Source organism: Copadichromis virginalis, linkage group LG3 (assembly GCF_057382275.1).
Source record: "Copadichromis virginalis isolate Kocher_CV1m ecotype Utaka linkage group LG3, C_Virginalis_male_GT1.1, whole genome shotgun sequence".
Classification (NCBI taxonomy): domain Eukaryota; kingdom Metazoa; phylum Chordata; class Actinopteri; order Cichliformes; family Cichlidae; genus Copadichromis; species Copadichromis virginalis.
The window spans coordinates 16,711,671-16,739,552 of NC_140620.1; the positions used below are offsets into that span (position 1 = coordinate 16,711,671).

Here is a 27,882-nt window from a genome sequence, read left to right on the forward strand (position 1 = left end):
ACACACAAAACGCTAAATGCAGTGTGTTCCAGATTTTACTGGTTTGGTATGACAGTTGACATTAAAACATGGGTATGTATTAACTGTTTGTACTGTTGTTAAATAGTGTTTAAAATAAGCAAATTTTTTTATATCAGTTAAAAGAGAAACTGAACACTTGCAAAATATAAATAAATATGGTTAATTAGTGATATTACAGTAATAACCTGTAGGCCTGGCAGAGATTTGAAGACGCGCACACAAACTATTGTTGCTAAATAGTTTGTTCGTTAGAGAATATGTCATTAAGTGTTTTTGTTTTTTACAAATGAGAATGTTGAACATTTACGTGAACTCCATAAATATTTTTACCTTAAAGATTCAGGAATGTGACCAGTGTCAAAAAGTTGGGAAACCACTGACTGCTGTGCAACCGTTGCAGTGTATTCAGGTAAATATTATGCCCCGTTTACCCATCAAACTATGCTTGTAGCTCATTTTCATAAAGGCAGGAGGGTTTGCCAACTAATTTTAACCATCAATGTTAATGTGTACATTATACAAATTGTTATTCAAATTATTAATTTGTCCTTGATAGGTGTCTGAAGTGTGGGAACTTATTGGTATAGATCTTACTGGACCTCTTCCTAAAACTTCAAGCGGCTTCCAGTATATACTTACTGCAACTGACTACTTTTCAAAATGGGTTGAAGCTTTCCCATTAAAAACGAAATCTGCATCTGAGGTAGCCCAGCACTTGTGCTCCATTATATATAGATATGGCTGCTCCAAAAGGATTTTGTCAGACCAAGGCAGAGTGTTTGTGAATGAAGTAAGTGTTAAATAATTTTCAGTTACATTTTTTAACTTTACTTCACTGGGGTCAAAGATTTTTTCTTGTGTGCTTGTATAAGCAGTATAACCTTGTCCTTATCTGCTCAACTCTGATCTTTGCAAGTTATTGCAAATTGAAAGAAGTGTCACAGCAGCATACCATCCACAGACCAATGGTCTAGACGAAAAGACCAATGACAACATAAAAAGGTATGCCTAATTTTTATCTATCAGTTTTTAATAACATTACTTATGTTATTCAAACTTAATTGTTACTTAATAATTTATTAATTTCTTTACTTCTAATTAAACTTTCTGTCTTACTTACTGTGTTTACATATTTCTATGCCTGCATTTAGAGCCCTCCGAAAACTGGTGAATGACCAGCAGAATAACTGGGATCTGTATCTAGAGCCCACCCTGTTTTCACTTCGGTCAAAAGTACACACCACAACAAAATACAAACCTTTTTTTCTGATGTATGGAAGAGAGGCAGTATTTCCATCAGAAGCGCCTGCTCAAGTGCCGGTGAGTGTTTGTCAAATTCTTTCTATGTTAGAACTAAGAATTGAAACCATTTAAGAAAAAACCCCAGTAATGTCTTGCATTTTGCCAAAGTAGGGCAGTTTGTCATATGGCAGCGTAAAATTCTCCTACTGGTAGGTCGTTTTGCCAAAGTAGGATGGTTTGTCAGAACACCGGAGTCGACCAGGAAACGTCTCCCAGACCGCGAGTCTTCTATGAAGAGCAGTTTTTCTTTGTCGCCAGCGATCGCGGCCGCTACAGCGCGCTGGCGGGGTCCATATCCCAGGGTCGGAAAAGCGCACGGCGGCAGACAGCGGCGCACTTCGGCGCCAAAACGCTGATGGTAGAAACAGAGGTCCCGTCCGTGGTGTCGCTGTGCCGCGATCTTTGCCGTCAGCGAAGGATCGGGTACGTCGTGGCAGGTCAGCGGGGAAGTGGAAGGCGCCGCCGGCGAGGCTGGAATTGGGTCGTGATCGTGGGAAGTGCGGGTAGCCAGGAGAATACGATCCGCGTCCTCAGCCAGGGAGCGATAATCCTTCGTGCCCAGAAGCGGAGAGTTGGCGAGGCCGGCTCTCACGGCCGCCGGCAGCTGTCAGAGGAAAATGTGGGCGAAGAGGAATCCCCCGTCGTCCGGTCTGAGAAAGGATAGCATGTGCTCCATCACTTCGAGAGCCGTACCACCACCCAGGCCTGAGAGGGAGAGGAGCTTCTCGGCTCCCTCTGCGTCGGTGAGGGCATAGCGCCGAAGAAGCAGCTCCTTAAGGGCGGCGTACTTCTCTCGGGTGGGTGGGTCCCAGAGGAGAGTCAACGACGGGTGGCTAGCGGGTCGAGAGAAGCCACCACATGGTGATATTTCGTGTCGTCAGCCGAGATGCCACGAAGGGCGAACTGGGCCTCCACGTGCACGAACCACGACGGGGGATCGTGAAGCCAAAAGTCCGGCAGCTCGAGTGCCACAGCAAACGTAGCTGCGGCCGGAGGCAGAGGGCTGGCGGCTGCTGATGCATCCAGAGCGGAGTCGGCGCCACCATCGGACTGCAGCATGTTCGAGTCAGGGGTCACCAATGTGGAGGTAAACACAGACAACACGAGAGCTCTCGATAAACACTGCTCGTTTATTACTCATCACCACAGAACTGAACACTTTCCCTCCAAAACACAGCAACAATACTTCCTGAGAACTGGGTGTGAGTGGAGCCCTCCAGTGGTCCACCACAATGTCACAATTACAGGATGATCTACTAACAGTGTGCTTTAATCTCTCTATGAAGAAGCCACTTCAGTTCAGTAAAAATCAGCTGGAGAGCAGCTGTGAACAGCTGACTCTTCGATGTGCTAAAGAACAGAAAACATGATTTCCCATCAGACCATGAGCAACAGTCAGGCATGTAACACAGTAACACTTTTATTTTTTACATATTCAGCAGAGAGTTAGCTGTGTGCACTATTAAAAAATAAGAAGCGTAATTCATTTCAGCTTAATATAAACTGTATTATGGAGGAAAAATAAGTGGGGCTCACCTCAAAACACAGCTTGAGGACTGACTGGAGAGTTTTAGGACAGTCTCTTCAGTAAATCGCAGCTCTTTAACATCAAAAGACATGTTTGAACTGCTGCAGATGTTAGTAAATCTGACCCTAACTGTTCGTTCTTCTTTAAAATTCAAACTTAATAATGAAGCAATATTTTTAACAGGCTGTTCCTGTTTATATAACCTCCATAAAACAACAGGGTTAGAACACATTGTGACAAAGTAAGATGTTTGTTTTGTAGTCCATCTTCTGCACAATGTAGTTTCAACAGGCGGACATCCGGTGTCACGTTGTTACAGAGAGGCGAGTGTATGGCTGTTCCAATTCTCAGCACCGCTCCTCTCTTTCCCTGACTTCTCAGCAGTTGTCCTCCCCACGATGACGTTTTCATCGAGGCCAAGGAAAAGAGTTTAGGAAAAGGAGATTGGCGCTACTTTTGAAATAACACTCCACGGGGTTGCATTGTGCAGCTTAGTCACGTGACCGCACAGCAACAAATCACAGCGGAGTCAGTTAAAGGGGGCGGAGCAAAGTGTGTGTGCAGGAGAGGAGTCGAGCAGAGAGAGCTGCTTTTTCATGAAACGGGAGTAAAGTAGTAAACTTACTGGAACATATACCACTACCAACGTTTGGATCGATATCTGCATCGATCTGCACACCCTTGTCTCATGGATCCTAGCTGAGATCAGCGTGAACCACGTGGGTCTCTGCTCCCTGATCTGTTTCCTGTGTTTGGAAAGAGTTCCAGCTTCATCACGGAGTTTCTCTCGGTTTGTGGGCTCGTCTAAAGGTAAGCATCAAGCTAAATTTAATGTGGGTTCAGTTTATGTTGAGTTTAGCTCTGTTGAGAATAATAGATTGCTTGGTAGACATTGGAGTTAGACAGACTGTAGAGTTTGTGATTGCTTGCAACATCATAATATGGCGGTTGCTGGGGTGAAAGAATACATAAAGAAAAATAGTCTTGGAATATGAACAAAAGGATGGGGTACAGGGCAGGAGAACAACCAACCCCCACCCCAGGACATGAAGCCACAGGTACAAGCCTGGGGGAGCGCAACCCCAGGGTGAGAGTAGTGGAAGCTTGCTGAGAAGGAGGCCAAAAGGCTTTCGATGCGCTCTGAGGTCATAGTTTTAAACACTTGATGTACTCAGCTGCATGAAGAGCACGCTTGAGTTTCTCAAACACAATTAAATAAAACCATATGAAGGTCAAAGGTCGTTACTTGTATGTTGAACTACAAACAGTTTTTTGCAGTTTTTTGCACATAGTGTCTTATTTACCATAAAGTGATGCAGAGTTATTCATACCAGAGTAACCAGAGAGGATCATATATTTTTAAATATATAACTTTCTACAGCCTCTGGGGAGTATCTGAGTATTTATAACATTACACAAACCAGAGGTCTCATCACAGTGTTCATGAAACGCTGGGTTTATCCATCTTCTGGGGCGGGCCTACAGAGGAGTGCTGAAGATTTCCCTGTGAGGGAGCTGCTGGTGAAGATCATGAGTCCTGCTTGATCAATGCGATGAGCTTCAGTGTTCCTGGTGTTTCTTAAATGAAGCCTCTTTCAGTGGGTCAACAGAACTTCTGGCACAGGACAGCTGTGATGAAAGAAAGGGAAGAAGTTTCTCCAAACCTCTGGACCCAGAAACCCAGCTCGGTCCTGATGGTCTCCCTCACTAATTTCTCTCCAGGGTGAATGTAGCTGTTATACATAATACGGATTATTATTAAATGAAAAGAACACATTAGACTACTCTACTGAAACCTTCTGCTGCTGTTTTAAAAGTTTCATGTTACCAGGCTGTAGACTAGAGATTTAAACCGTTTTAGATCCATCATACTCAGTCTTAAATGTTAAAATCTCAAAGGACAGCATTATATTTTTGATATTAACAGTAACTCTGGGCCTCTGTGGAGTGTGCAGCTGATCTCATCGCTGTCTAAAAATGGATAAAAAAACATAAGGAGTGCTGAATCCTTCAATAACACAGACTATTAGAGTAACAGGTGTGTAGCATCGCTAACTAGCTAGCAACAAGCCTCCAACACAGTGCATATGCTAGCGGCTAATCTAGCAAACGAATTAACAACAGAGCGATTTTAGAACTATAAGATGATAAGCTGTGTGTCTTTTCTTATAACAGTGACATGGTTGTATTTACCTTAATTAAACGAGTCGTCAGTTGTGGTAAACCAGCAAAAAACTTGAGCCACAGGTGCTACGTAAAAAGTGTAGGGGGCGTGTTTGCGGTCATGTCCAGCGGGAGTGTTACACAGTCGCTCCACCTCAAGTCATTCCCGCGCAGACTCTGGCTCCAAATTTGCAAGATGGCAGCCTCCACAAACGGGATATTTTGGCTTCATTTTTGCATAATGGGAGGAGGCGGTGTCGCGTCGTCCATCTTTTATACAGTCATTGGTTGCAACATGGCAAATTGAACCTCCCCCACCCTCATTCAGATCTGGCCTTTGGAACTATTTTGGTCTTCATGTGACATATGACTCTGAAGGTAAGCGCGTCATGGACAAAAGTAAAACAGTATGTCGGATGTGCCACGCAATGCTCAATTACATGGGTGGAAACTACTGCGTTAGCGCAGTTTGCTCGTTAACGTGTTGACGCCGTCCAGCCCCACGCACGGGGCGATCCGCGGTAGCTCGTTAACGGAGATTTGCCGTGTTGTGGCGTTAACGTCATTTCAGATTAACGCTGACAGCACTAGTGGGAACACAACGAATATGACTGCACATTTACGCCGACATCATCCTAGTGCAAAGACAAGTGGAAGCAGACAAAAACAACAAGCACGCATGCTACAAACTTTACCCGAGTCATTTAGACAGCCATTAGCACATGATTCTCCTTATGGGGACCTGACATGTTTAATATGCTGATGAGAATATAGCCCAGAAGAAGCGGATAGTATAGCTTTTATTTTGGAAAGAGCCATTTCTCTGTAATAAACTCTCTTTTCCAAAGATGAGTGATTTCTCGATCAGATTTATTTTTTATTACTTTATTGTTTCAGCAACATTAAATTTAAAAACTGTACTTTTGAGTTAAAATATATATTTATAATTTTAATAAATGACAAATTAAAAATGCATGAACATTTTTTTGTATTGAAAAAATATCGAACCGTGACACCAAAGTATCAAACCGAACTATGAATTTTCTGTATCGTTGCACCCCTAATATATGTGTATGTGTGTGTATATATGTGTGTGTGTGTGTGTGTGTGTGTGTGTGTGTGTGTGTGTGTGTGTGTGTGTGTGTGTGTGTGTATACACTCAACAAAAATATAAACGCAACACTTTTGTTTTTGCTCCCATTCCCCATGGGATGGACGTAGAGACCTAAAATTCATTCCAGATACACAATATAACCATCCCTCCCAAACAGTGGTCACAAATCAGTCCAAATGTGTGGTAGTGGGCACATCTGCTATATTGAGATAATCCATCCCACCTCACAGGTGTGCCACATCAGGATGCTAATCTGACATCATGAGTAGTGCACAGGTGTACCTCAGACTGCCCACAACAAAAGGCCACCCTGGAATGTGCAGTTTTGTCTCACAGCAAAATGCCACAGATGCCACAAGCAATGAGGGAGCGTGCAATTGGCATGCTGACAGCAGGAATGTCAACCAGATCTGTCGCCCGTGCATTGAATGTTCATTTCTCAATCATAAGCCGTCTCCACAGGCGTTTCAGAGAATATGGCAGCACATCCAACCGGCCTCACAACCGCAGACCTCCACATCCAGCAGGTTCACCTCCAAGATCGTCTGAGACCAGCTACCCAGACAGCTGCTGGGACAATTGGTTTCCACAACCAAACAATTTCTGCACAAACTGTCAGAAACCGTCTCAGGGACGCTCAACTGCATGCCCGTCGTCCTCATCGGGGTCTTGACCTGACTCCAGCTCGTCGCCGTAACAGACTTGTGTGGGCAAATGCTCACATTCGATGGCGTCTGGCACGTTGGAGAGGTGTGCGCTTCACGGATGAATCATGGTTCACATTGTTCAGGGCAGATGGCAGCTGAGAATGTCCCAGTTCTTGCATGGACAGCATACTCACCGGACATGTCACCCATTGAGCATGTTCGGGATGTGCTTGACCGGCGTATACGACAGCGTGTACCAGTTCCCACGAATATCCAACAACCTCACACAGCCATTGAAGTGGAGTGGACCAACATTCCACAGGCCACAATTGACAATCTGATAGACTCCATGCGACGATGTGTTGCACTGCATGAGGCAAATGGTGGTCACACCAGATACTGACCGGTTCTGGGTCCCCAGACCCCCAATAGCGCAAAAAACTGCACATTCCAGGGTGGCCTTTTGTTGTGGGCAGTCTGAGGTACACCTGTGCACTACTCATGATGTCAGATCAGCATCCTGATGTGGCACACCTGTGAGGTGGGATGGATTATCTCAATATAGCAGATGTGCCCACTACCACACATTTGGACTGATTTGTGACCACTGTTTGGGAGGGATGGTTATATTGTGTATCTGGAATGAATTTTAGGTCTCTACGTCCATCCCATGGGGAATGGGAGCAGTAACAAAGGTGTTGCGTTTATATTTTTGTTGAGTGTACTTCTTTTTTGCTGATTAACAGGAGACGAGTCTGGTGGTGCAGCAGAGGAACAATTTCAGCCATTTGGACTCAGCTCAGCCACTACAGTGGAAACAATGTCTTCAACACAAAAGGTGAGAAAAGTATTAGAGTTTTCTGTTAAGAGCAGCTTCCATCCTGGGCTCCTCCATATATACAGAATCTACATTCAAAATCAGAAACCACAGAAGTCACAAGAAAATACAAAGATCATATTTTATCTACACACATTGAAACAACAATATCATCAGTTGAACTTTGAATTTTTTATGAAATAAAAGATTTTCTCTGCTGATCAATATTTCCTAATGTCATTTTAATTATACCTCTCATTGTGTCACATTATTGTAATGTGACACCATCACCAGAAGGTGGTGGTAACACACCAACAAGGTGTTTGTTGACATGTTTGATTCCACCAATAGAGGGAGTTTCAGTTTGTTCCAGGACTGCATTTCACTCACTGCCTCTGTTTGTATCTCTGTCACTGCAGGACCAACATGGAGCAAGAAGTCAGCGCTCTCAGGAGGCCGACAAACGTCAAAGAAGAAAGGGAGAGAAAACATACAGCTGTGACGAGTGTGGAAAGTCTTTTACCCAGTCTGGAAGCTTAAAAAGACACCAAGTCATCCACAGTGGAGTTAAACCTTACGGCTGTGACTTGTGTGGAAAATCTTTTGTGCAGGCTGGAAACTTAAAAAAACACCATGTCGTCCACAGTGGAGTTAAATCTTACAGCTGTGAGTTGTGTGGAAAGTCTTTTACCCGGGCTGAAGGCTTAAAAAAACACCAAGTCATCCACAGTGGAGTTAAACCTTACAGCTGTGACTTGTGTGGAAAATCTTTTGTGCAGGCTGGAAACTTAAAACTCCACAGAATCATCCACAGTGGATTTAAACCTTACAGCTGTGACTTGTGTGGAAAGTCTTTTGCCCGGGCTGAAAACTTAAAAACACACCAACGCATCCACAGTGGATTTAAACCTTACAGCTGTGACTTGTGTGGAAAATCTTTTCTGCAGGCTGGAAACTTAAAACTCCACAGAATCATCCACAGTGGATTTAAACCTTACAGCTGTGAGTCGTGTGGAAAGTCTTTTGCGCGGGCTCGAGGCTTAAAAATACACCAACTCATCCACAGTGGAGTTAAAGCGTACAGCTGTGAGTTTTGTGGAAAGTCTTTTACCCAGGCTGGAGACTTAAAAAACCACAGAATCATCCACAGTGGGGTTAAATCTTACAGCTGTGACTTGTGTGGAAAGTCTTTTACCCGGGCTAGAGACTTAAAAAAACACCAACTCATCCACAGTGGAGTTAAACCTTACAGCTGTGACTTGTGTGGTAAAGCTTTTGGTCAAAGTCGAAACTTACAGAAGCATCTAGTTACCCACTCTGGAATTAAGGCGTACAGCTGCGACTTTTGTGGAAAAACTTTCAGTGAAAAAAGGTACCGAAATATTCACCTACGCATTCACACCGGAAATGATCTTTCCTACTGTGATCAGTGTGGGAAACTGTTTACAACAGATGCACAACTACAAAAACACATGTTTACCCACACTGAGGAGAGACCTTATTAATGTGACCTGTGTGAGAAGACTTTTAAATCTCCACATTACCTGAAAAAACACCAACAGATCCACACCAGAAAGTAACTCTACAAGTGCAGATACTGTTAGGAAGTATTGATTTTTTATCTTGTCATTTTAACCTGATTGTTTGGAACAAGTCTGATCAGTAAACCTATGGAGGTATCCTGATAGAACTGTTTTGGAAAATGAAGAATCATTTTCGCTCGGTAAGCTGAGTGTTATAATGTAAACAGTAAAACGTAATTGGACATTGGCAGAGATCACTTACGCTGACATTGTTTAGAAGCAGAGCAACACAGATGGATCCAGTTCTCAACCCTGTCGTCACTGTGGTGGTGGGAAAACGTTTCTCTGTGACCTTTGTGGAAAAACTTCCAATCATCAACGGGACCTAAAACCACATCAACGTAGCCACACTGGAGACAAAATGAACTACTGCAAAGAATGTGGGAGAGGCTTCCACACAAAGTGCATTAAAAATACATGAACTATTCCACAGTGTGTTCAAAAAGCACATCTGTGACCAGTGTGGGTCATCCGTCACCACTGCACGTGAGCTTAAAGAACAAGAATAAGCAAATCCACACAGTAGAGACACCATACAAGTGCAGACACTGTGACAAAAGCCTCTCACAATCAGGTCATCGTAACAAACATGAACGTACACACATGGAAGTGAACTTCAGCTGTGACCAGTGTGACAAGAGTTTCAGGAATCTCAGTTCATACTCCGAACACAAACGATCTCACGCTGTAAATAAACTGTTTCACTGTTACCAATGTGCAAAAACCTTCACTTCATTATCTGCTCTGTGCAAACATCAGCCTGATCATGCAGGACTGAAATCACTGGATCACAATGAATCTGAAGAGAGAGAAAGATCCTCTTCTGGTTTCAGGGTCAGACTTAAAAACCTTGAGATCAGGCTCCACAGAGTTCAGATGGAATCTCCTGTAAAGAGTGTCAGCTGATGTCACACTTGGATCTGATGAGGTAGCTCTGATTTCTGGACCTGCAGTGAATAATCCTGAATGCTACATTTAGGAAGCTGCATGTATAGATATGTATATCAAGTTTATGTTTTTTCCTTTGAGGGATTTTAATTCTCTAAAATGTTATCCCTGTTACATTTTAACCTTTGTTCCCTTAGGACACAGTAGTGTTTAGTAGTTGTACTATTAAAGTTATAGGAATGTCTTTTCTTTCTTTTTTTTAACCAAACTGGTATTCTATCAAAAATCAAATATGGATATGTAAATCATTTCTTTTATTTGAACTTTTTTAGCTTTTCCAAAATTAACTTATTTTTTTATGTATTCATTGCATGTTTCACCTCAGTTAAATTTCAATCCTTCATTCATATTTAAACTTTTGCTGTGGTAAAATCTTCTCTTAAATCCTTTTCTCCCAAAACAAGCAAATATTTTCACAGCAGTTGCTCTTAAAACTTCCAAAATGAACTAAATCTGTCCACCAGCTTTGAAACAACACCTGCTGTGACTTTATGTCCAGAAAAAAGAAACTCAAGCTGAACTGGTTTTGGGCTGTATTTCCATGTAATACCTTTTTTTTTTTTTTTTTCCAGAAGATGGAGCAGTGATGCTGTGTAACCTTTATTTAATTAGGCAAAGAACACAATATTCACAGTGGCAGCAAAGAACTGTTAAAAGTTAAAAACAGCAGCACACATCAGAACCATTTTAAAGATCACAGGTGACTACTTTTAGTTAATTCAAATCCTATTAAACATCTATTTTTGGATCCTCCTTTCACTTTAGTGTATTTACTGTATCCTTGAAGTCCACGTTGTTTTTTTAATGAATTCATTTTGATCCACATGTTCTGCAGCTGTTTGCCTTTTGATTTGAAGTTTGCATTATGAAATCCTGATACTGTTAAAGCATCAGTTATAATTGATGAACTCTGTGTAAAGTTTATTAAATAGTTTGGTGTGAAAAATAAAGAAATGGTCTCACAGCAAGTAGTTTGAGCCATGATTTCCGATTCAAACTAATTTAAATGTTTTCAGTGGTACATGTGGAGGTTTATCAGAGGAGGAGACTTGGCTGCTCTCGGCACGGTTCCTGCAGCTCATTAAAATCTCTGAAATGATCTTCAAGGAAAAGATGATTAATTTTTCTTAAAAACAAGATGTGGGCATGAAGTTTTAACATGAGTGTGTTTAAGATGCATTGTGATTAGCATCTCACACGTTCCAATAAAGCAGATGTTCCTGCATTGCAACAGTAGTTTGCAGATGTGTTCATCCCCCGACCATCTGCAAGACTCTCATGCAGCACCAATTTGAAACGCAGCCTGGAAAGTGCGTTCATGGCCCTACAGGTTGCCTAAGCACAAGAGACAAATTGTGCAAAAGGAATTGGCTGAAATGGTGAAAATGCTGTTATCATAGGATGAAACGAGGATTTGTTCCTCAGTGTTTGGTCTCCTATGCTTACCTTTTCTCCAGATGATTTGTCACAATTGAGAGAGGCCGGTTGTCTTTAAGGTGCTTTCAGGTAATTAAGAAGTGAGTGCAGGGTTTGTACCATTCATCACACTTCTGTTAGGTTTGTTTGAAGACTCGGGCATTTTTCAGCACCTCCTGTAGCGATAGCTGCGTCCTCACACTGCATATGCTGTTTGCCACCTGGATGATGTTGTCATTCATAGTGATACCACGGTGGAGCATGTGCAGTGGGTGGTCACAGTCCCTAAAGTGTGTGGTTGGATGGAGGGACGTACAGTATTTGGGTACAATTTGGGAGCTGGGTATGTGCATCCACACATGGATAAAACAGCAGCCATTGCATCCTGCCTGTGTCCCAACGCAAAACAGAAGATCCTGATAATAATGAATTACAATATTCCCGACAAGAAGAAATAAATGCATGAATGAGTTTTTCAGCATCACTCTGGGACAGGATATTTCTGATTTTCAAGATATTGCAGCAATGAAAGAAAGCAGTCATAAATATTTGCTTAATATTTCCATTAAAGGAGAAATCCTGGTCAAAATGACTCTAAGATTCCATATAGTGTTACTGGAGGCCAAGGTATTGCATCCAGAAAAGAATAAAATCCGTAGCTGTTGATAAAATTGGCACAGAGCTTCCCCCATGCATTACCAAAGATTCACATCAAACTCATTCTTGATTGCTTTAATGAACATTTTTTTATTGTCACAGTTTGATACTGATGATTTCTTGTGAACACTCCTTTAGTTTAAACCCAGTGACAGTATCAAGTTATTATGTTTGTTTTCATGTAAGTATCTACACTTATATTATCTATCTATACTTCGTCTGCATCCCTCGAGGCCCCATTTGAAGGCTGATTATGTCCCAACATAGGCCAGAATTCATAGCGCAGTGGTGGCTGTGGCTATTTTTTTCAAAAAAGAAAAAACCCCAGCAGATGGCTGAAGCGTGGTGGCCAAAGAATAAACTTTTAAAAGCAAGTATTAAATTTTAGATCACTTATATATCTGCAAAGAACGTTATAACATTACACATGGGTTTTTAATTATCGATTTATCGATTAAAATCGGTTCTGGCTTGGATAATGTGATATCGATTCAGAGGTCAGAGGGCCCGGTGGCGCCAGTGTCCGGCAGCCTCGCCTCTGTCAGTGCGCCCCAGGGCAGCTGTGGCTACAATGTAGCTTGCCATCGCCAGTGTGTGAATGTGTGTGTGAATGGGTGAATGATTGAATGTAGTGTGAAGCGCTTCGGGGTCCTTAGGGACTAGAAAAGCGCTATACAAATGCAGGCCATTTACCATTTACCATCGATTCATTAAAATCCTGAATTGATTTTTTAATACAAATTTATTTTGACCAAAATGCCAGAATTTCAGGATAAACCTCACAAAATTTCAACAAATAACAACAACCAAACAGCTGAAATAGTAAATGAGAGCAGGAACACGATTCTGCACAAAGACGTAAACACAAAGCGTGGATCCACCGACGGATCAGAATCAGCGAGATGTCGCCTTTCTCTCACGACAGCACGGACACGGTCGGGGCTGAAAGCCGACAGCTCGCTGATGTTTCGGTGGGTCCGTGCTTTGTGTTCATGCCCTTTGTCCACTAGATTCTGAAGCTGCAGGTTTTTTCTCTCTCAAAACAATATTGACTAAACCAGCAGCAAAAGCAGATCCAACCCTTCACATAAACATCGTGATAATTTCCTCTGACTTTTGCTGTTTTACTTCCACAACAATAAAATCACACTTCATGCACAGCTCTCTCCCTCTCTCTCTCTGTCTTTCTGTCTATGTGTACTTCAAGAACAGTTTCCCGTCAAAAAAATCTATTTTCTGCATTATTCGCTTGTTTATTACGCACAAGTCTACTGTTGTTTGCAGCGCTGTCGGCCGCTGTTTTTTCCCTTTTACATAATTCTGAAAAGAAAGTCTCGTTTTTGCTGTTCAATAGGCTACTGAACAAATTCTTTTTAAAATTAAACTTTTTAAAATTATGGGAAATTTCAAAACACTTAGCTGTGTCTCTAATAAAACCTCTGTAACTTTGCTCTGCTTCACTTCAGCAGCATCAGCTGAGGTTCATATGTTGATTAATGGTTTTCTTTCATTTTCGATGTACTGCTGAATATTTTTATAAAATCCCAGGCCAGGAAAATCAACTTCGTGTTTTTTTGTGTTTTATCTTCAGCTACTTTGACACAAAGGCATCTGCTGTGATGCTCACACCTTTGATAGAGTCTAGCAAGTGTCGGCTTTTTTTATAGATATAAAAATATGGAAATGTATTGATGCAGGACCTGAATGATGATATATGGAATGTGGAATATCTGTCCATGCAGACAATATTGATTTGTAACTTAAAATTTGTTATTTTAACTAAAAATCTTGTCAGCATAAAGTTCTTTATTTGGAGCACAGATCTACAAGAAAGATAAGTTACTGAAACGCACTTGTGCTTAAATTCCATATCACTCTTTGGCAATATTGTGAGTAATGTTAAACTTAAAGATCATCTCTGCCTCCTGATCTGTTTCCTGCTGCCTGCCACTGAAGACAGTGGGGAGAGGTAACAATTAGGCAGTGCATTTACCGTGGCATATAATGTCATCTTTTCTCATTACAGTCCACTTTGACCAGCAGGTTTGTGACAGTTGGCTGAACATACCGAGCCAAGGAATCTAAATATACATTTGGCATCTCAGTGGGGCTACCAAAAATCATCACCTCAGTCTTTTTATCATTGAATTTTAAAAAGTTAAGAGACATCCAAGCCTTAATGCCATCAAGACACTGAAGTAATGGTTGTATGGAATATGTGCCTTTTTTATGTAGAGGGACATATATCTGACAGTCATCAGCATAGAAGTGAAATGCAATGCTGTGTTTTCTCAGTATAGATCCAAGAGAGAGCAGATACAAAGAAAAGAGAAGGGGGCCTAGAACTGAGCTCTGTGGGACACCACACAAGAGAGGAGCGGAGGACGACACATGGTCACAGAGACTGACACAAAATGTTTGCCCCGCCAAGTAGGACCTGAACCACTCAAGTGCCCACCCAGTGCTCCAAATGACAGAGTAAAATGCATGATCCACAGTATCAAATGCAACTGTCAAATCTAAAAGTACAAGAACAACACAGTCCCCAGCATCAGTGGCTCAAAATATGTCATTAAAAACTTGTAAAATGGCTGATTCAGTGCTATGAAAGGGTTTAAAACCAAATTGGAAAACGTGTAAAACATTTTGCTTTTTCAGGAAGGTCATTCATTGACTGTCAACTCTCTTTTCAAGAATTTTGGAAAGAAAAGGTAGTTAGAAGAAAGGCCTGTAATTTGCAAGAATCGTAAGATCAAGAACGGGTTTTTTTAAAATAGGTGTTTGACTACAGTATGTAAAAATTTTGGGGGCTACATCTGACAATGTGCTCAGCTCGACGGCACTCGTGTCTGACAGCTCGGGTCGTGTCGTTCAGCCAGGGCTCAGATTTAGTTTTAGAATGGCTGGATTTTAATTAAGCCATGTGCAAAGCAGTCCAAAGCAGTCTGGCAGGTGGAATAAAATCATGAGCTCAGTTCTGGCTGCATTAAAAATCTGGGATTTTGCAGTTCTGGTTAAAACTGTTGAAAACTGCTCAGCAAGGGAGGAGTTAAAAACTCGACAGCGCCGAGCAGCAGCGTGAGGTTTAACTGAGGTACAGGCAAGAGGAACTTCAAACATCACAGGACTGTGGTCAGAAAACACAGCATCACAAATCTCTACATTAAAAACAAAACAAAAAACCCAAAACAAAACATGAGATAAAACAAGATCAAGTGTGTGTCCACATTCATGTGTGGGACAGGTCACACATTGCACAACATTAAAAGAATCAATAAGGCCTTAAAAGCCCTTTGCAATGGGCATATCAGGACAACACACATGAATATCAAAACCCCCAACAATAGAAACACAATCATATTTTGGCATGTATTCAGCCAAGATGTCAGCAAAGTCCTTCACAAAGTACTTATTGTATTATATATTTAATTTTATATGTTATAGAAGTGACAGATTTGTAAAGTGAGGCAAATTATGAAAACAAACAGTCACAAACCTTTCCCCGAACGTTGCGATGGGAGAGCCAGGCTCTTCTGGGAGCCGGTGTTCTGGGAATTTCTCCTACCCCGTAAACCGTCCTACCCGTTGTTCCTGAGCATGTGCGCGCATGCACACAACACAAAAAGGGAAGCTAAGCGCATCCGGCTGTGATTTCACGCTACTCCATTGTCATATTTGCAGGAGAATAGGTAAGTAGTAAGTACTAGTACTTTTTATTGACGTTGATACTTGATTTTTTAAGCCTTTGTGATTGTTTGTCAATATTAAAGTGAAGTTGCTATCTGCTTTCTGCACAAAACTGTCGAATTTGCAGATTCGGTGAAGTCTGCTGTCAAGTTACTGGACACGTGGTATTTACACAACACTTTTGAGTCCGCAGCTTCGGTGTTTTAAGGCTTTTTCGGTAATCTCGTTATTTAATAAGTTTAATTATTTGCATTGTCAACTGCACATATTGAAGCTCATAAGAAAATGTTTACTGACATTCGTAGATATGGAGAAGAAGTGGGAAGAGATTTACGCGTTCATTTCTGCGGGCTCCTACCCTTCAGGATATGACAAGGCTCAGAGGCAAAACCTCAGAAGATATGCCTCAAAATTCAAACAAAAGGGTCAGTAATTTATTGTTAATACTAACAACTCATATATGTGGTTAAATTAATTTCTAAATATATATTGTTTTACTGCAGATGGAGAACTCTTTGTTGGAACCAGAAGAGTAGTAAAAACCATGGATGGTGCCAGGAAGATATTTCATGAGTTTCATTCATCTCCAATTGGAGGACACACTGGCACACACAAAACGCTAAATGCAGTGTGTTCCAGATTTTACTGGTTTGGTATGACAGTTGACATTAAAACATGGGTATGTATTAACTGTTTGTACTGTTGTTAAATAGTGTTTAAAATAAGCAATTTTTTTTATATCAGTTAAAAGAGAAACTGTACACTTGCAAAATATAAATATGTTAAAAGTCCGCTTGTTCACTGTAGCTGTTTTATACTACGTTACCCATGATGCACCTCGGTATCTGTACTTCCTGTTGGGAACGTGTTCAGCGCAGCGCTGCACAGATGAGAGGTGTGTCGGAGGAGTAACGTATTAACGTGCATTCGGTGTGAGTTAATACTGCGTGCGTGCTTACCATGTGAGTATTGTAAGATGAGAGTGAGGCTTGTTGACTTTATCTGTGTAATTTGCTATCGCTAAGAGGCTAGTCCCATTGCTATCGCTAAGAGGCTAGTCTCGTTGCTATCGCTAAGAGGCTAGTCCCATTGCTATCGCTAAGATGCGTTTTGTTTGGCCTACTACAGGCAGCCTTGTGTTCAGCCCATATTTCATTCCATATACGACTTACTGTCAAGCATTGTGGTTGTAGGTGGATGTAACTATTTACTATGTTTATTCTCTGAATCGTTGCAATCTGCAGAGGTCTGGTTTGCCAATGTATATACAAGCCAGAAATTAATTTATGGTCTTAGGGTGCCATCTAGTGGCCATGAGGTTATGGCAGATTGTATAACATTACGCTGGAAACCCACAGTACTGTATAAGGGGTACACTGCTATCCATAGTGGTTAATACAAATGTTTGTTCTTTCTGTTTACAGATGACCACACACACACACATACCCATATACACACTCACACCCCCGTTACCTGCATGTGAATACTGTAATGCCTCCCTACCAACGCTGTACATCCTGTTGATGTCATCTGCCACCTCTTTAGTAAAGTTATTTGAACTACATCACTGTGGAGTACCATTCCTTCTGACCGAGGACGACTCAGTTGAAGCGTGATCGGCAATCAGTGCAAACATACATTACAAATAAATATGGTTAATTAGTGATATTACAGTAATAACCTGTAGGCCTGGCAGAGATTTGAAGACACGCACACAAACTATTGTTGCTAAATAGTTTGTTCGTTAGAGAATATGTCATTAAGTGTTTTTGTTTTTTACAAATGAGAATGTTGAACATTTACGTGAACTCCATAAATATTTTTACCTTAAAGATTCAGGAATGTGACCAGTGTCAAAAAGTTGGGAAACCACTGACTGCTGTGCAACCGTTGCAGTGTATTCAGGTAAATATTATGCCCCGTTTACCCATCAAACTATGCTTGTAGCTCATATTCATAAAGGCAGGAGGGTTTGCCAACTAATTTTAACCATCAATGTTAATGTGTACATTATACAAATTGTTATTCAAATTATTAATTTGTCCTTGATAGGTGTCTGAAGTGTGGGAACTTATTGGTATAGATCTTACTGGACCTCTTCCTAAAACTTCAAGCGGCTTCCAGTATATACTTACTGCAACTGACTACTTTTCAAAATGGGTTGAAGCTTTCCCATTAAAAACGAAATCTGCATCTGAGGTAGCCCAGCACTTGTGCTCCATTATATATAGACATGGCTGCCCCAAAAGGATTTTGTCAGACCAAGGCAGAGTGTTTGTGAATGAAGTAAGTGTTAAATAATTTTCAGTTACATTTTTTAACTTTACTTCACTGGGGTCAAAGATTTTTTCTTGTGTGCTTGTATAAGCAGTATAACCTTGTCCTTATCTGTTGAAGCTCAACTCTGATCTTTGCAAGTTATTGCAAATTGAAAGAAGTGTCACAGCAGCATACCATCCACAGACCAATGGTCTAGACAAAAAGACCAATGACAACATAAAAGGTATGCCTTATCTATCAGTTTTTGTTGTTACTTAATAATTTATTAATTTCTTTACTTCTAATTAAACTTTCTGTCTTACTTACTGTGTTTACATATTTCTATGCCTGCATTTAGAGCCCTCCGAAAACTGGTGAATGACCAGCAGAATAACTGGCCCTTGTCTGCTTGTGGCCCGTTGGCCCTTGTCTGCTTGTGGCCCGTTGGCCATTGACCGTGATTTTCAAATGGCAACTGTTATTACTAAAGAAACTTATCATATTTTGTTTTTTAGTGAAGTGGCTTTGGGCTGCAAAAGACACCGGGCATGTGGAGGCAGTCGTTGGGCCATACAAATTGTATGACTCTTCTTTTCGCACACTGGAGGATAGTGGGTGGCTTTCTGATGAGGTAAGTGAAATAATCATTTTTGGTCCTAGTGGTGGTCTGTAAAAATAAGGTCATTGATGCATACCTGCACTGCCTCATTAAGAAACAAAAGGCAAGTAAGAACGTATGCCAGTTATTTCACAAAAGTATTTTATACAATTTTGTAATCATTTAAAAAAAAAAAAATCTTGCATTTTTCAGAACCCCGTGTATCAGTTGTCTTGCGTTGTTGCAACCTCTCTGTTTTCTGTGAAGTTTAAATGTGTCAGCAAGGTAATGTAGATGTTATATTGGTTAAATAGTGTATGTTATGTAAATAAATCTAAACCTTTATAAACTTAAAAATATTCCACAGATGTTGTTTCCGGCTGAGGACATTTGGTTGTGCCCACTGAACTCTGGTGCACACTGGATCCTTGTGGTACATGTTCACACCTCATGTGTTTTTTCTCTTTTTTGTTTTACTGTTCTTTTTAGCAGCATATTCTTATTTTGAAAATGCTTACAATTGATTATGCTTACTTAAGTGAGTGTAATAAAATGGTAAATGGCCTGTATTTATATAGAGCTTTACTAGTCCCTAAGGACCCCAAAGCGCTTTACATATCCAGTCATCCACCCATACACACACACATTCACACACATAATAATACACATATTCTACTAAATACAATTTTTATTTTAGGTTGTCAAAATCTCCTCACAATCTGTACTGCTGTTAGACCCTCTTGGAAATGAAGGTTGTTATGAAAGGAAAGTTATGCGTAACTGGAGGTATTCATCATTCATTAATTATCTGTTTTAGGTTGTTTGGTTTGTGGGTTTTTTTTTTCTTTTTATTTAGAGCAAAATGCTGGCTACATTTTAAAAACTTGTGTTGGGTCTGTGTTTCCACAAACCCCGCTAATTCTAGAGACTTATTCATCATGAAGAAAACAAGACAGTCGATCGATCCATTACTTGCACAAGGGAGGCCTCGTCTGTGTCCAGCACGACAAAGAACCCCAAAATGGTGGCCTCCTCTCGCTGCCTTTTATTGACAAACTTCAAACAATAGTTTACAAAGCACCTCCCCTTGCAACCCCCCTTTGGTTACAAAGACAAGGCACTGTATGTAAATGTATACAGTGTGTGTGTGTGTGTGTGTGTGTGTGTGTGTGTGTGTGTGTGTGTTGGTCAAAGGGTCATAAAACCTAAAAGCAGGAACAACATCCTTGGTCATAAAGAGGGTAGTCTTCCCCCACACCCAATGTATGGTTTACCAAAGATAACACAGTGAAACCATACAAAGGGTAGGAAGCTCTACCAAACATCAAACAGATCTTCAAGTTAGGATGTATCTACAATAAAACCTCCCCCAGCACAGAGTGGCTGGAGAGGTGGTCAGGATCAAAGGAATGGCTTTGATCCTACTGCTTAAACTAAGACTGTACAAATTTAAGAAACACAATGGCAACATTCAACAATTAGACTTAACAACTTGTTTTGTTTTTATTAGGAATTTTCTGAAGATGAAAGGAAAGGAAGAGTCCCGAGTGGATTGGAAAATGGAGACTCTGCCACACAACAAGCAGATGGACTCCAGCAGTTGTGGAGTTTTAGTGTTGAAGGTATTTAATAAGCAACTGTATTTAATGTATTTAACTAGAATTAAGTTAATCATTTGCAATTACTGTAACATATTTTACAGTTTGCCAAACACTACCTTCTGAGTGGAGAGGTTACTAGGGTGCTGTCCACTCCAGAAGCCATTGGGCTGCACCGCACTGAAATTGCTTGCGAACTGCTAGAACATCAAAGTAAGTTGAGTCATGTGCTTTTGTATTGCAATAGCACTTTCAGTTTTGTTTAAAACTGTTAGGTTGAACGTCAGTGTGTTTCTAGGTAATGCTGATGACTACTGTGTGGTTTGTTCCATGCTGGAAGCCGATCCTGAGTCCAGTATGATTGAAATGGTAAAACAAATAAACCACAAATGCAATATACAGTGGCTTGCAATAGTATTTGGCCCCCTTGAACTTTTCCACATTTTGTCACATTACAGCCACAAACACAAATCAATTTTAATTGGAATTCCACGTGAAAGACCAATACAAAGTGGTGTACACATGAGAAGTGGAACAACAATCATACATGATTCCAAACAATTTTTACAAATGAATAACTGAAAAGTGGGGTGTGCATAATTATTCAGCCCCCTGAGTCAATACTTTGTAGAACCACCTTTATCTGCAATTACAGCTGCCAGTCTTTTAGGGTCTGTCTCTACCAGCTAGAGACTGGTAGAGACATTGGTCTTTCACGTGGAATTCCAATAAAATTGATTCATGTTTGTGAATGCAATCTGACAAAATGTGGAAAAGTTCACGGGGGCCGAATACTTTTGCAAGCCACTACAGTAATTATTTTCTTATCAAATTCATAATGTTGGTTAACACACTTAGCCCCCCCCCCCCCCCTTCTCCCTCTTCAGGTGCAGTGCGAGTTTTGTTCCAGATGGGCACATTTTGGATGTGCTCAATATGAGAGCAGCCTGGTCAAGTACCTGTGCGACAAATGTGCATAATTTGTACACGTTTCTTTTTCAGTTCTTTCTCCCTGTGTTCTATTGGATCTATAAATGTCAAATATATGCATCTGTAAATATATTCAGTAAATATATACTGTAACTATAATGGAGTGAGTTCATTGTCAAAGTTTATATAGTCAGGTGTTCCAATCACTTCAGTGGTGACAGCTGTATAAATTAAGCACCTTGGCATGCAGACTGCTTCTACAAACAAGTGCCAAACCATGCTACTGTTGTTATTATAAGCTAGAAGCATAATTCTGACGGGAAGAATTACGTGCCAAACCATGCTACCGTTGTTATTATAAAGTAGAAGCATACTCTGACAGGAAGAATTACGTGCCAAAACAGAAATACAGCAAGCTGTCCATACCTGAGGCCTTGGAAACTGCCAAGCAAAGACTCACAGCCTTGGCCAGCCGCTTGAGGAGGTACACCAGAGAGATAGAAGGCAGAAGAATCAACCAGCTGTTCTCCACAGAACCAGCAAAGGTGTACTCTCAGTGGCAAGGGAACAATAATAATAAGAGAACAGCACCACCAAGGCTGGAGACGGAGCAATACTGGAAGAGCATATGGGAGAAGGACGCAACCCATAACGGCAATGCTCAGTGGCTAGTGGATCTGAGGGCAGACCACAGCGACCTCCCTGAACAGGGTCCAGTAACCATCACAGTGGCAGATATCCAAGAAAGGGTCTCCAGTATGAAGAGTTGGACAGCACCAGGGCCCGACATGGTTCACGCCTACTGGCTAAAGAAGCTGACTGCACTCCACGAGCGTCTGGCAGCACAAATGAACCAGCTGCTAGTTAAAGAGAGACACCCGGAATGGCTAACCGAAGGTCGGACGGTCCTGATCCCCAAGGACCCCAAGAAGGGACCAGTCCCCTCCAACTACCGACCAATAACCTGCCTCAGTACTACATGGAAGCTCCTGTCAGGCATCATATCGGCTAAGATGAACAGGCACATGGGTCAATACATGAGCGGGACACAGAAAGGAATTGGCAAAAATACCAGAGGCGCAAAACACCAGCTACTGGTAGACAGAACAGTAAGCCGAGACTGCAAGACCAAGCAAATGAATAAACAACCTAATTCGTGATAGACCTTTGACTCTGTTTTGTTTGAATCCAACTGTTTTTTGCAGATGTGCATAAAACATGTTACTTTTAGTATTGTTATCATTATCATCATTATTGCACTAAATATATTTTAAATAAAGGATACTTTGATATACATTCTACTGTAATGTATTTTCTTCACCCTAAAATATGTTTTGAAATGTATTTTGGTTTGAAAGAAATATATTTTCAATTTCAAAAATATATTTTTTTGGAGCATCACAAATATATGGTAAATATATTTACCATATATTTGAAATATATTTTGGCCAGGAGAAATGTATTTTTTTTACCGTATGGGGCTGCTGATGCATCCAGAGCGGAGTCGGCGCCACCATCGGACTGCAGCATGTTCGAGTCAGGGGTCACCAATGTGGAGGTAAACACAGACGACACGAGAGCTCTCGATAAACACTGCTCGTTTATTACTCATCACCACAGAACTGAACACTTTCCCTCCAAAACACAGCAACAATACTTCCTGAGAACTGGGTGTGAGTGGAGCCCTCCACTGGTCCACCACAATGTCACAATTACAGGATGATCTACTAACAGTGTGCTTTAATCTCTCTATGAAGAAGCCACTTCAGTTCAGTAAAAATCAGCTGGAGAGCAGCTGTGAACAGCTGACTCTTCGATGTGCTAAAGAACAGAAAACATGATTTCCCATCAGACCATGAGCAACAGTCAGGCATGTAACACAGTAACACTTTTATTTTTTACATATTCAGCAGAGAGTTAGCTGTGTGCACTATTAAAAAATAAGAAGCGTAATTCATTTCAGCTTCATATAAACTGTATTATGGAGGAAAAATAAGTGGGGCTCACCTCAAAACACAGCTTGAGGACTGACTGGAGTTTTAGGACAGTCTCTTCAGTAAATCGCAGCTCTTTAACATCAAAAGACATGTTTGAACTGCTGCAGATGTTAGTAAATCTGACCCTAACTGTTCGTTCTTCTTTAAAATTCAAACTTAATAATGAAGCAATATTTTTAACAGGCTGTTCCTGTTTATATAACCTCCATAAAACAACAGGGTTAGAACACATTGTGACAAAGTAAGATGTTTGTTTTGTAGTCCATCTTCTGCACAATGTAGTTTCAACAGGCGGACATCCGGTGTCACGTTGTTACAGAGAGGCGAGTGTATGGCTGTTCCAATTCTCAGCACCGCTCCTCTCTTTTCCTGACTTCTCAGCAGTTGTCCTCCCCACGATGACGTTTTCATCGAGGCCAAGGAAAAGAGTTTAGGAAAAGGAGATTGGCGCTACTTTTGAAATAACACTCCACGGGGTTGCATTGTGCAGCTGAGTCACGTGACCGCACAGCAACAAATCACAGCGGAGCCAGATAAAGGGGGCGGAGCAAAGTGTGTGTGCAGGAGAGGAGTCGAGCAGAGAGAGCTGCTTTTTCATGAAACGGGAGTAAAGTAGTAAACTTACTGGAACATATACCACTACCAACGTTTGGATCGATATCTGCATCGATCTGCACACCCTTGTCTCCTGGATCCTAGCTGAGATCAGCGTGAACCACGTGGGTCTCTGCTCCCTGATCTGTTTCCTGTGTTTGGAAAGAGTTCCAGCTTCATCACGGAGTTTCTCTCGGTTTGTGGGCTCGTCTAAAGGTAAGCATCGAGCTAACTTTAATGTGGGTTCAGTTTATGTTGAGTTTAGCTCTGTTGAGAATAATAGATTGCTTGGTAGACATTGGAGTTAGACAGACTGTAGAGTTTGTGATTGCTTGCAACATCATAATATGGCGGTTGCTGGGGGGAAAGAATACATAAAGAAAAATAGTCTTGGAATATGAACAAAAGGATGGGGTGCAGGGCAGGAGAACAACCAACCCCCACCCCAGGACCTGAAGCCACAGGTACAAGCCTGGGGGAGCGCAACCCCAGGGTGAGAGTAGCTGTTATACATAATACGGATTATTATTAAATGAAAAGAACACATTAGACTACACTACTGAAACCTTCTGCTTCTGTTTTTAAAGTTTCATGTTACCAGGCTGTAGACTAGAGATTTAAACAGTTTTAGATCGATTACACTCAGTCTTAAATGTTAAAATCTCAAAGGACAGCATTATATTTTTGATATTAACAGTAACTCTGGGCCTCTCTGGAGTGTGCAGCTGATCTCATCGCTGTCTAAAAATGGATAAAAAAACATAAGGAGTGCTGATCCTTCAATAACAGACTATTAGAGTAACAGGTGTGTAGCATCGCTAACTAGCTAGCAACAAGCCTCCAACACAGTGCGTATGCTAGCGGTTAATCTAGCAAACGAATTAACAACAGAGCGATTTTAGAACTATAAGATGATAAGCTGTGTGTCTTTTCTTATAACAGTGACATGGTTGTATTTACCTTAATTAAATTTAAATTAAATTGAACCTCCCCCACCCTCATTCAGATCTGGCCTTTGGAACTATTTTGGTCTTCATGTGACGTATGACTCTGAAGGTAAGCGCGTCATGGACAAAAGTAAAACAGTATGTCGGATGTGCCACGCAATGCTCAATTACATGGGTGGAAACTACTGCGTTAGCGCAGTTTGCTCGTTAACGTGTTGACGGCATCCAACCCCAAGCACGGGGCGATCCGCGGTAGCTCGTTAACGGAGATTTGCCGTGTTGTGGCGTTAACGTCATTTCAGATTAACGCTGACAGCACTAGTGGGAACACAACGAATATGACTGCACATTGACGCCGACATCATCCTAGTGCAAAGACAAGTGGAAGCAGACAAAAACAACAAGCACGCATGCTACTAACTTTACCCGAGTCATTTAGACAGCCATTAGCACATGATTCTCCTTATGGGGACCTGACATGTTTAATATGCTGATGAGAATATAGCCCTGAAGAAGCGGATAGTATAGCTTTTATTTTGGAAAGAGACATTTCTCTGTAATAAACTCTCTTTTCCAAAGATGAGTGATTTCTCGATCAGATTTATTTTTTATTACTTTATTGTTTCAACAACATTAAATTTAAAAACTGTACTTTTGAGTTAAAATGTATATTTATAATTTTAATAAATGACAAATTAAAAAAAGCATGAACATTTTTTTGTATCGAAAAAATATCGAACCGTGACACCAAAGTATCAAACCGAACTATGAATTTTCTGTATCGGTGCACCCCTAATATATGTATATACGTGTGTGTGTGTGTGTGTGTGTGTGTGTGTGTGTGTGTACTTCTTTTTTGCTGAGTAACAGGAGACGAGTCTGGTGGTGCAGCAGAGGAACAATTTCAGCCATTTGGACTCAGCTCAGCCACTACAGTGGAAACAATGTCTTCAACACAAAAGGTGAGAAAAGTATTAGAGTTTTCTGTTAAGAGCAGCTTCCATCCTGGGCTCCTCCATATATACAGAATCTACATTCAAAATCAGAAACCACAGAAGTCACAAGAAAATACAAAGATCATATTTTATCTACACACATTGAAACAACAATATCATCAGTTGAACTTTGAATTTTTTATGAAATAAAAGATTTTCTCTGCTGATCAATATTTCCTAATGTCATTTTAATTATACCTCTCATTGTGTCACATTATTGTAATGTGACACCATCACCAGAAGGTGGTGGTAACACACCAACAAGGTGTTTGTTGACATGTTTGATTCCACCAATGGAGGGAGTTTCAGTTTGTTCCAGGACTGCATTTCACTCACTGCCTCTGTTTGTATCTCTGTCACTGCAGGACCAACATGGAGCAAGAAGTCAGCGCTCTCAGGAGGCTGACAAACGTCAAAGAAGAAAGGGAGAGAAATCCTACAGCTGTGATGAGTGTGGAAAGTCTTTTACCCAGGCTGGAAGTTTAAAAACTCACCAACTCATCCACAGTGGAGTTAAAGCATACAGCTGTGAGTTGTGTGGAAAGTCTTTTACCCAGGCTGGAAGTTTAAAAACACACCAAGTCGTCCACAGTGGAGTTAAATCTTACAGCTGTGACTTGTGTGGAAAGTCTTTTGCCCGGGCTGAAAACTTAAAAAAACACAGAATCATCCACAGTGGATTTAAACCTTACAGCTGTGACTTGTGTGGAAAGTCTTTTGCCCGGGCTGAAAACTTAAAAACACACCAACGCATCCACAGTGGATTTAAACCTTACAGCTGTGAGTTGTGTGGAAAGTCTTTTGCCTGGGCTGGAGACTTAAAAAAACACCAAGTCATCCACAGTGGATTTAAACCTTACAGCTGTGAGTTGTGTGGAAAGTCTTTTGCCTGGGCTGGAGACTTAAAAAAACACCAAGTCATCCACAGTGGATTTAAACCTTACAGCTGTGAGTTGTGTGGAAAGTCTTTTGCCTGGGCTGGAGACTTAAAAAAACACCAACTCATCCACAGTGGAGTTAAACCTTACAGCTGTGACTTGTGTGGTAAAGCTTTTGTTGAAAGTCGAAACTTACACAGGCATCTAGTCACCCACTCTGGAATTAAGGCGTACAGCTGCGACTTTTGTGGAAAAACTTTCAGTGAAAAAAAGTACCGAAATAGACACCTACGCATTCACACTGGAAATGATCTTTCCTACTGTGATCAGTGTGGGAAACTGTTTACAACAGATGCACAACTACAAAAACACATGTTTACCCACACTGAGGAGAGACCTTATAAATGTGACCTGTGTGAGAAGACTTTTAAAGCTCCACATTACCTGAAAAAACACCAAAAGATCCACACCAGAAAGTAACTCTACAAGTGCAGTTACTGTGAGGAAGTATTGATTTTTTTATCTTGTAATCTTAACCTGATTGTTACAAGTAACGCGTTGGCCATCTCTGCTCTGTAATCTACAGAGCAACATGTACACTCAGATCATCACATATTTGTGTTGTCATTTGAATCAATAAATGGCTGATCTGATATCTACATGAGCATCAGTGTGTGTGGTTTAAACCTCACAGAACAAGAATGATCTTAGGAAACAGAACCTGAAGATTAAACAAACACTCAATGACTCAATCATTCAGCTGCATACACTGAACTTATGTAGAATATTTTTTTTCCGAATTGTCAAAATATTCCACCACAACACTGAAAATGTAAAGCACAGCAATTCATGGAGTCACTGACAGATAGCACAGAGAGACACACTAACCCCGTTCTGGCTCCAGTAAATAAAATCTTGTTATACTGACCCCTAGTGGTAGAGGAGGTCTTAAAATGTCTTCAACGAGGATAGAAACTCCATTTTATCTGGAGGCACAGTGGTACAGAAAGGCATGGTGGAATCCATATGCATCCTCTTTATGGTGTTAAGTTTGGACAGTCTGTAAGTATGTTTCCTGTTCGATGTCTTCTGGTTATTTCCAGAAATATTGCACACATATTGCTATTTTCTTATGTTTTAATTACCTCATATTTAGAGTTATTGGAGCAGGTGGTAGTATCCTGTCAGAAGTAACAATGTTAT

At 41.0% G+C, this 27,882-nt stretch overlaps 2 protein-coding genes across 7 annotated transcripts; both read left to right on the top strand.

The window, feature by feature from the left end:
* Nucleotides 1–3,174: 3,174 nt before the first annotated feature.
* On the top strand, nt 3,175–27,338 carry LOC146713086 (uncharacterized). Its single transcript, XM_085452448.1, has 5 exons — nt 3,175–3,661; nt 7,522–7,613; nt 8,012–8,964; nt 9,166–9,168; nt 26,283–27,338. The coding sequence occupies exons 2-5, from the start codon at nt 7,596–7,598 to the stop codon at nt 27,157–27,159; spliced, it is 1,851 nt and encodes a 616-aa protein (XP_085308574.1). The 5' UTR covers nt 3,175–3,661; nt 7,522–7,595; the 3' UTR covers nt 27,160–27,338.
* On the top strand, nt 17,718–22,432 carry LOC146713087 (uncharacterized). Of its 6 annotated transcripts, XM_085452372.1 has the most exons (11): nt 17,718–17,788; nt 17,936–18,169; nt 18,281–18,386; nt 18,658–18,773; nt 18,954–19,025; nt 19,108–19,173; nt 19,438–19,526; nt 20,251–20,362; nt 20,443–20,551; nt 20,637–20,707; nt 21,226–22,432. In XM_085452372.1, the coding sequence occupies exons 6-11, from the start codon at nt 19,108–19,110 to the stop codon at nt 21,316–21,318; spliced, it is 540 nt and encodes a 179-aa protein (XP_085308498.1). In that variant the 5' UTR covers nt 17,718–17,788; nt 17,936–18,169; nt 18,281–18,386; nt 18,658–18,773; nt 18,954–19,025; the 3' UTR covers nt 21,319–22,432. The 6 variants fall into 6 exon arrangements, with proteins under 6 accessions (XP_085308498.1, XP_085308495.1, XP_085308497.1 ...); XM_085452370.1 differs by lacking the exons at nt 17,718–17,788; nt 17,936–18,169; nt 18,281–18,386 and having other exon boundaries at nt 18,756–18,773; nt 18,823–19,025; XM_085452374.1 differs by lacking the exons at nt 17,718–17,788; nt 17,936–18,169; nt 18,281–18,386; nt 18,658–18,773 and adding an exon at nt 18,792–18,864.
* Nucleotides 27,339–27,882: the final 544 nt, after the last annotated feature.

Bases quoted from the DNA above. Each gene is read 5' to 3' on its own strand.
- LOC146713087 (XM_085452369.1), top strand. From the start codon at position 18,879: ATGCCAGTTATTTCACAAAAGTATTTTATACAATTTTGTAATCATTTA. The intron at 19,174-19,437 runs GTACATGTTCAC...TTTTTATTTTAG, and splicing joins GTGCACACTGGATCCTTGTG to GTTGTCAAAATCTCCTCACA. The intron at 19,527-20,250 runs GTATTCATCATT...TGTTTTTATTAG, and splicing joins AAAGTTATGCGTAACTGGAG to GAATTTTCTGAAGATGAAAG.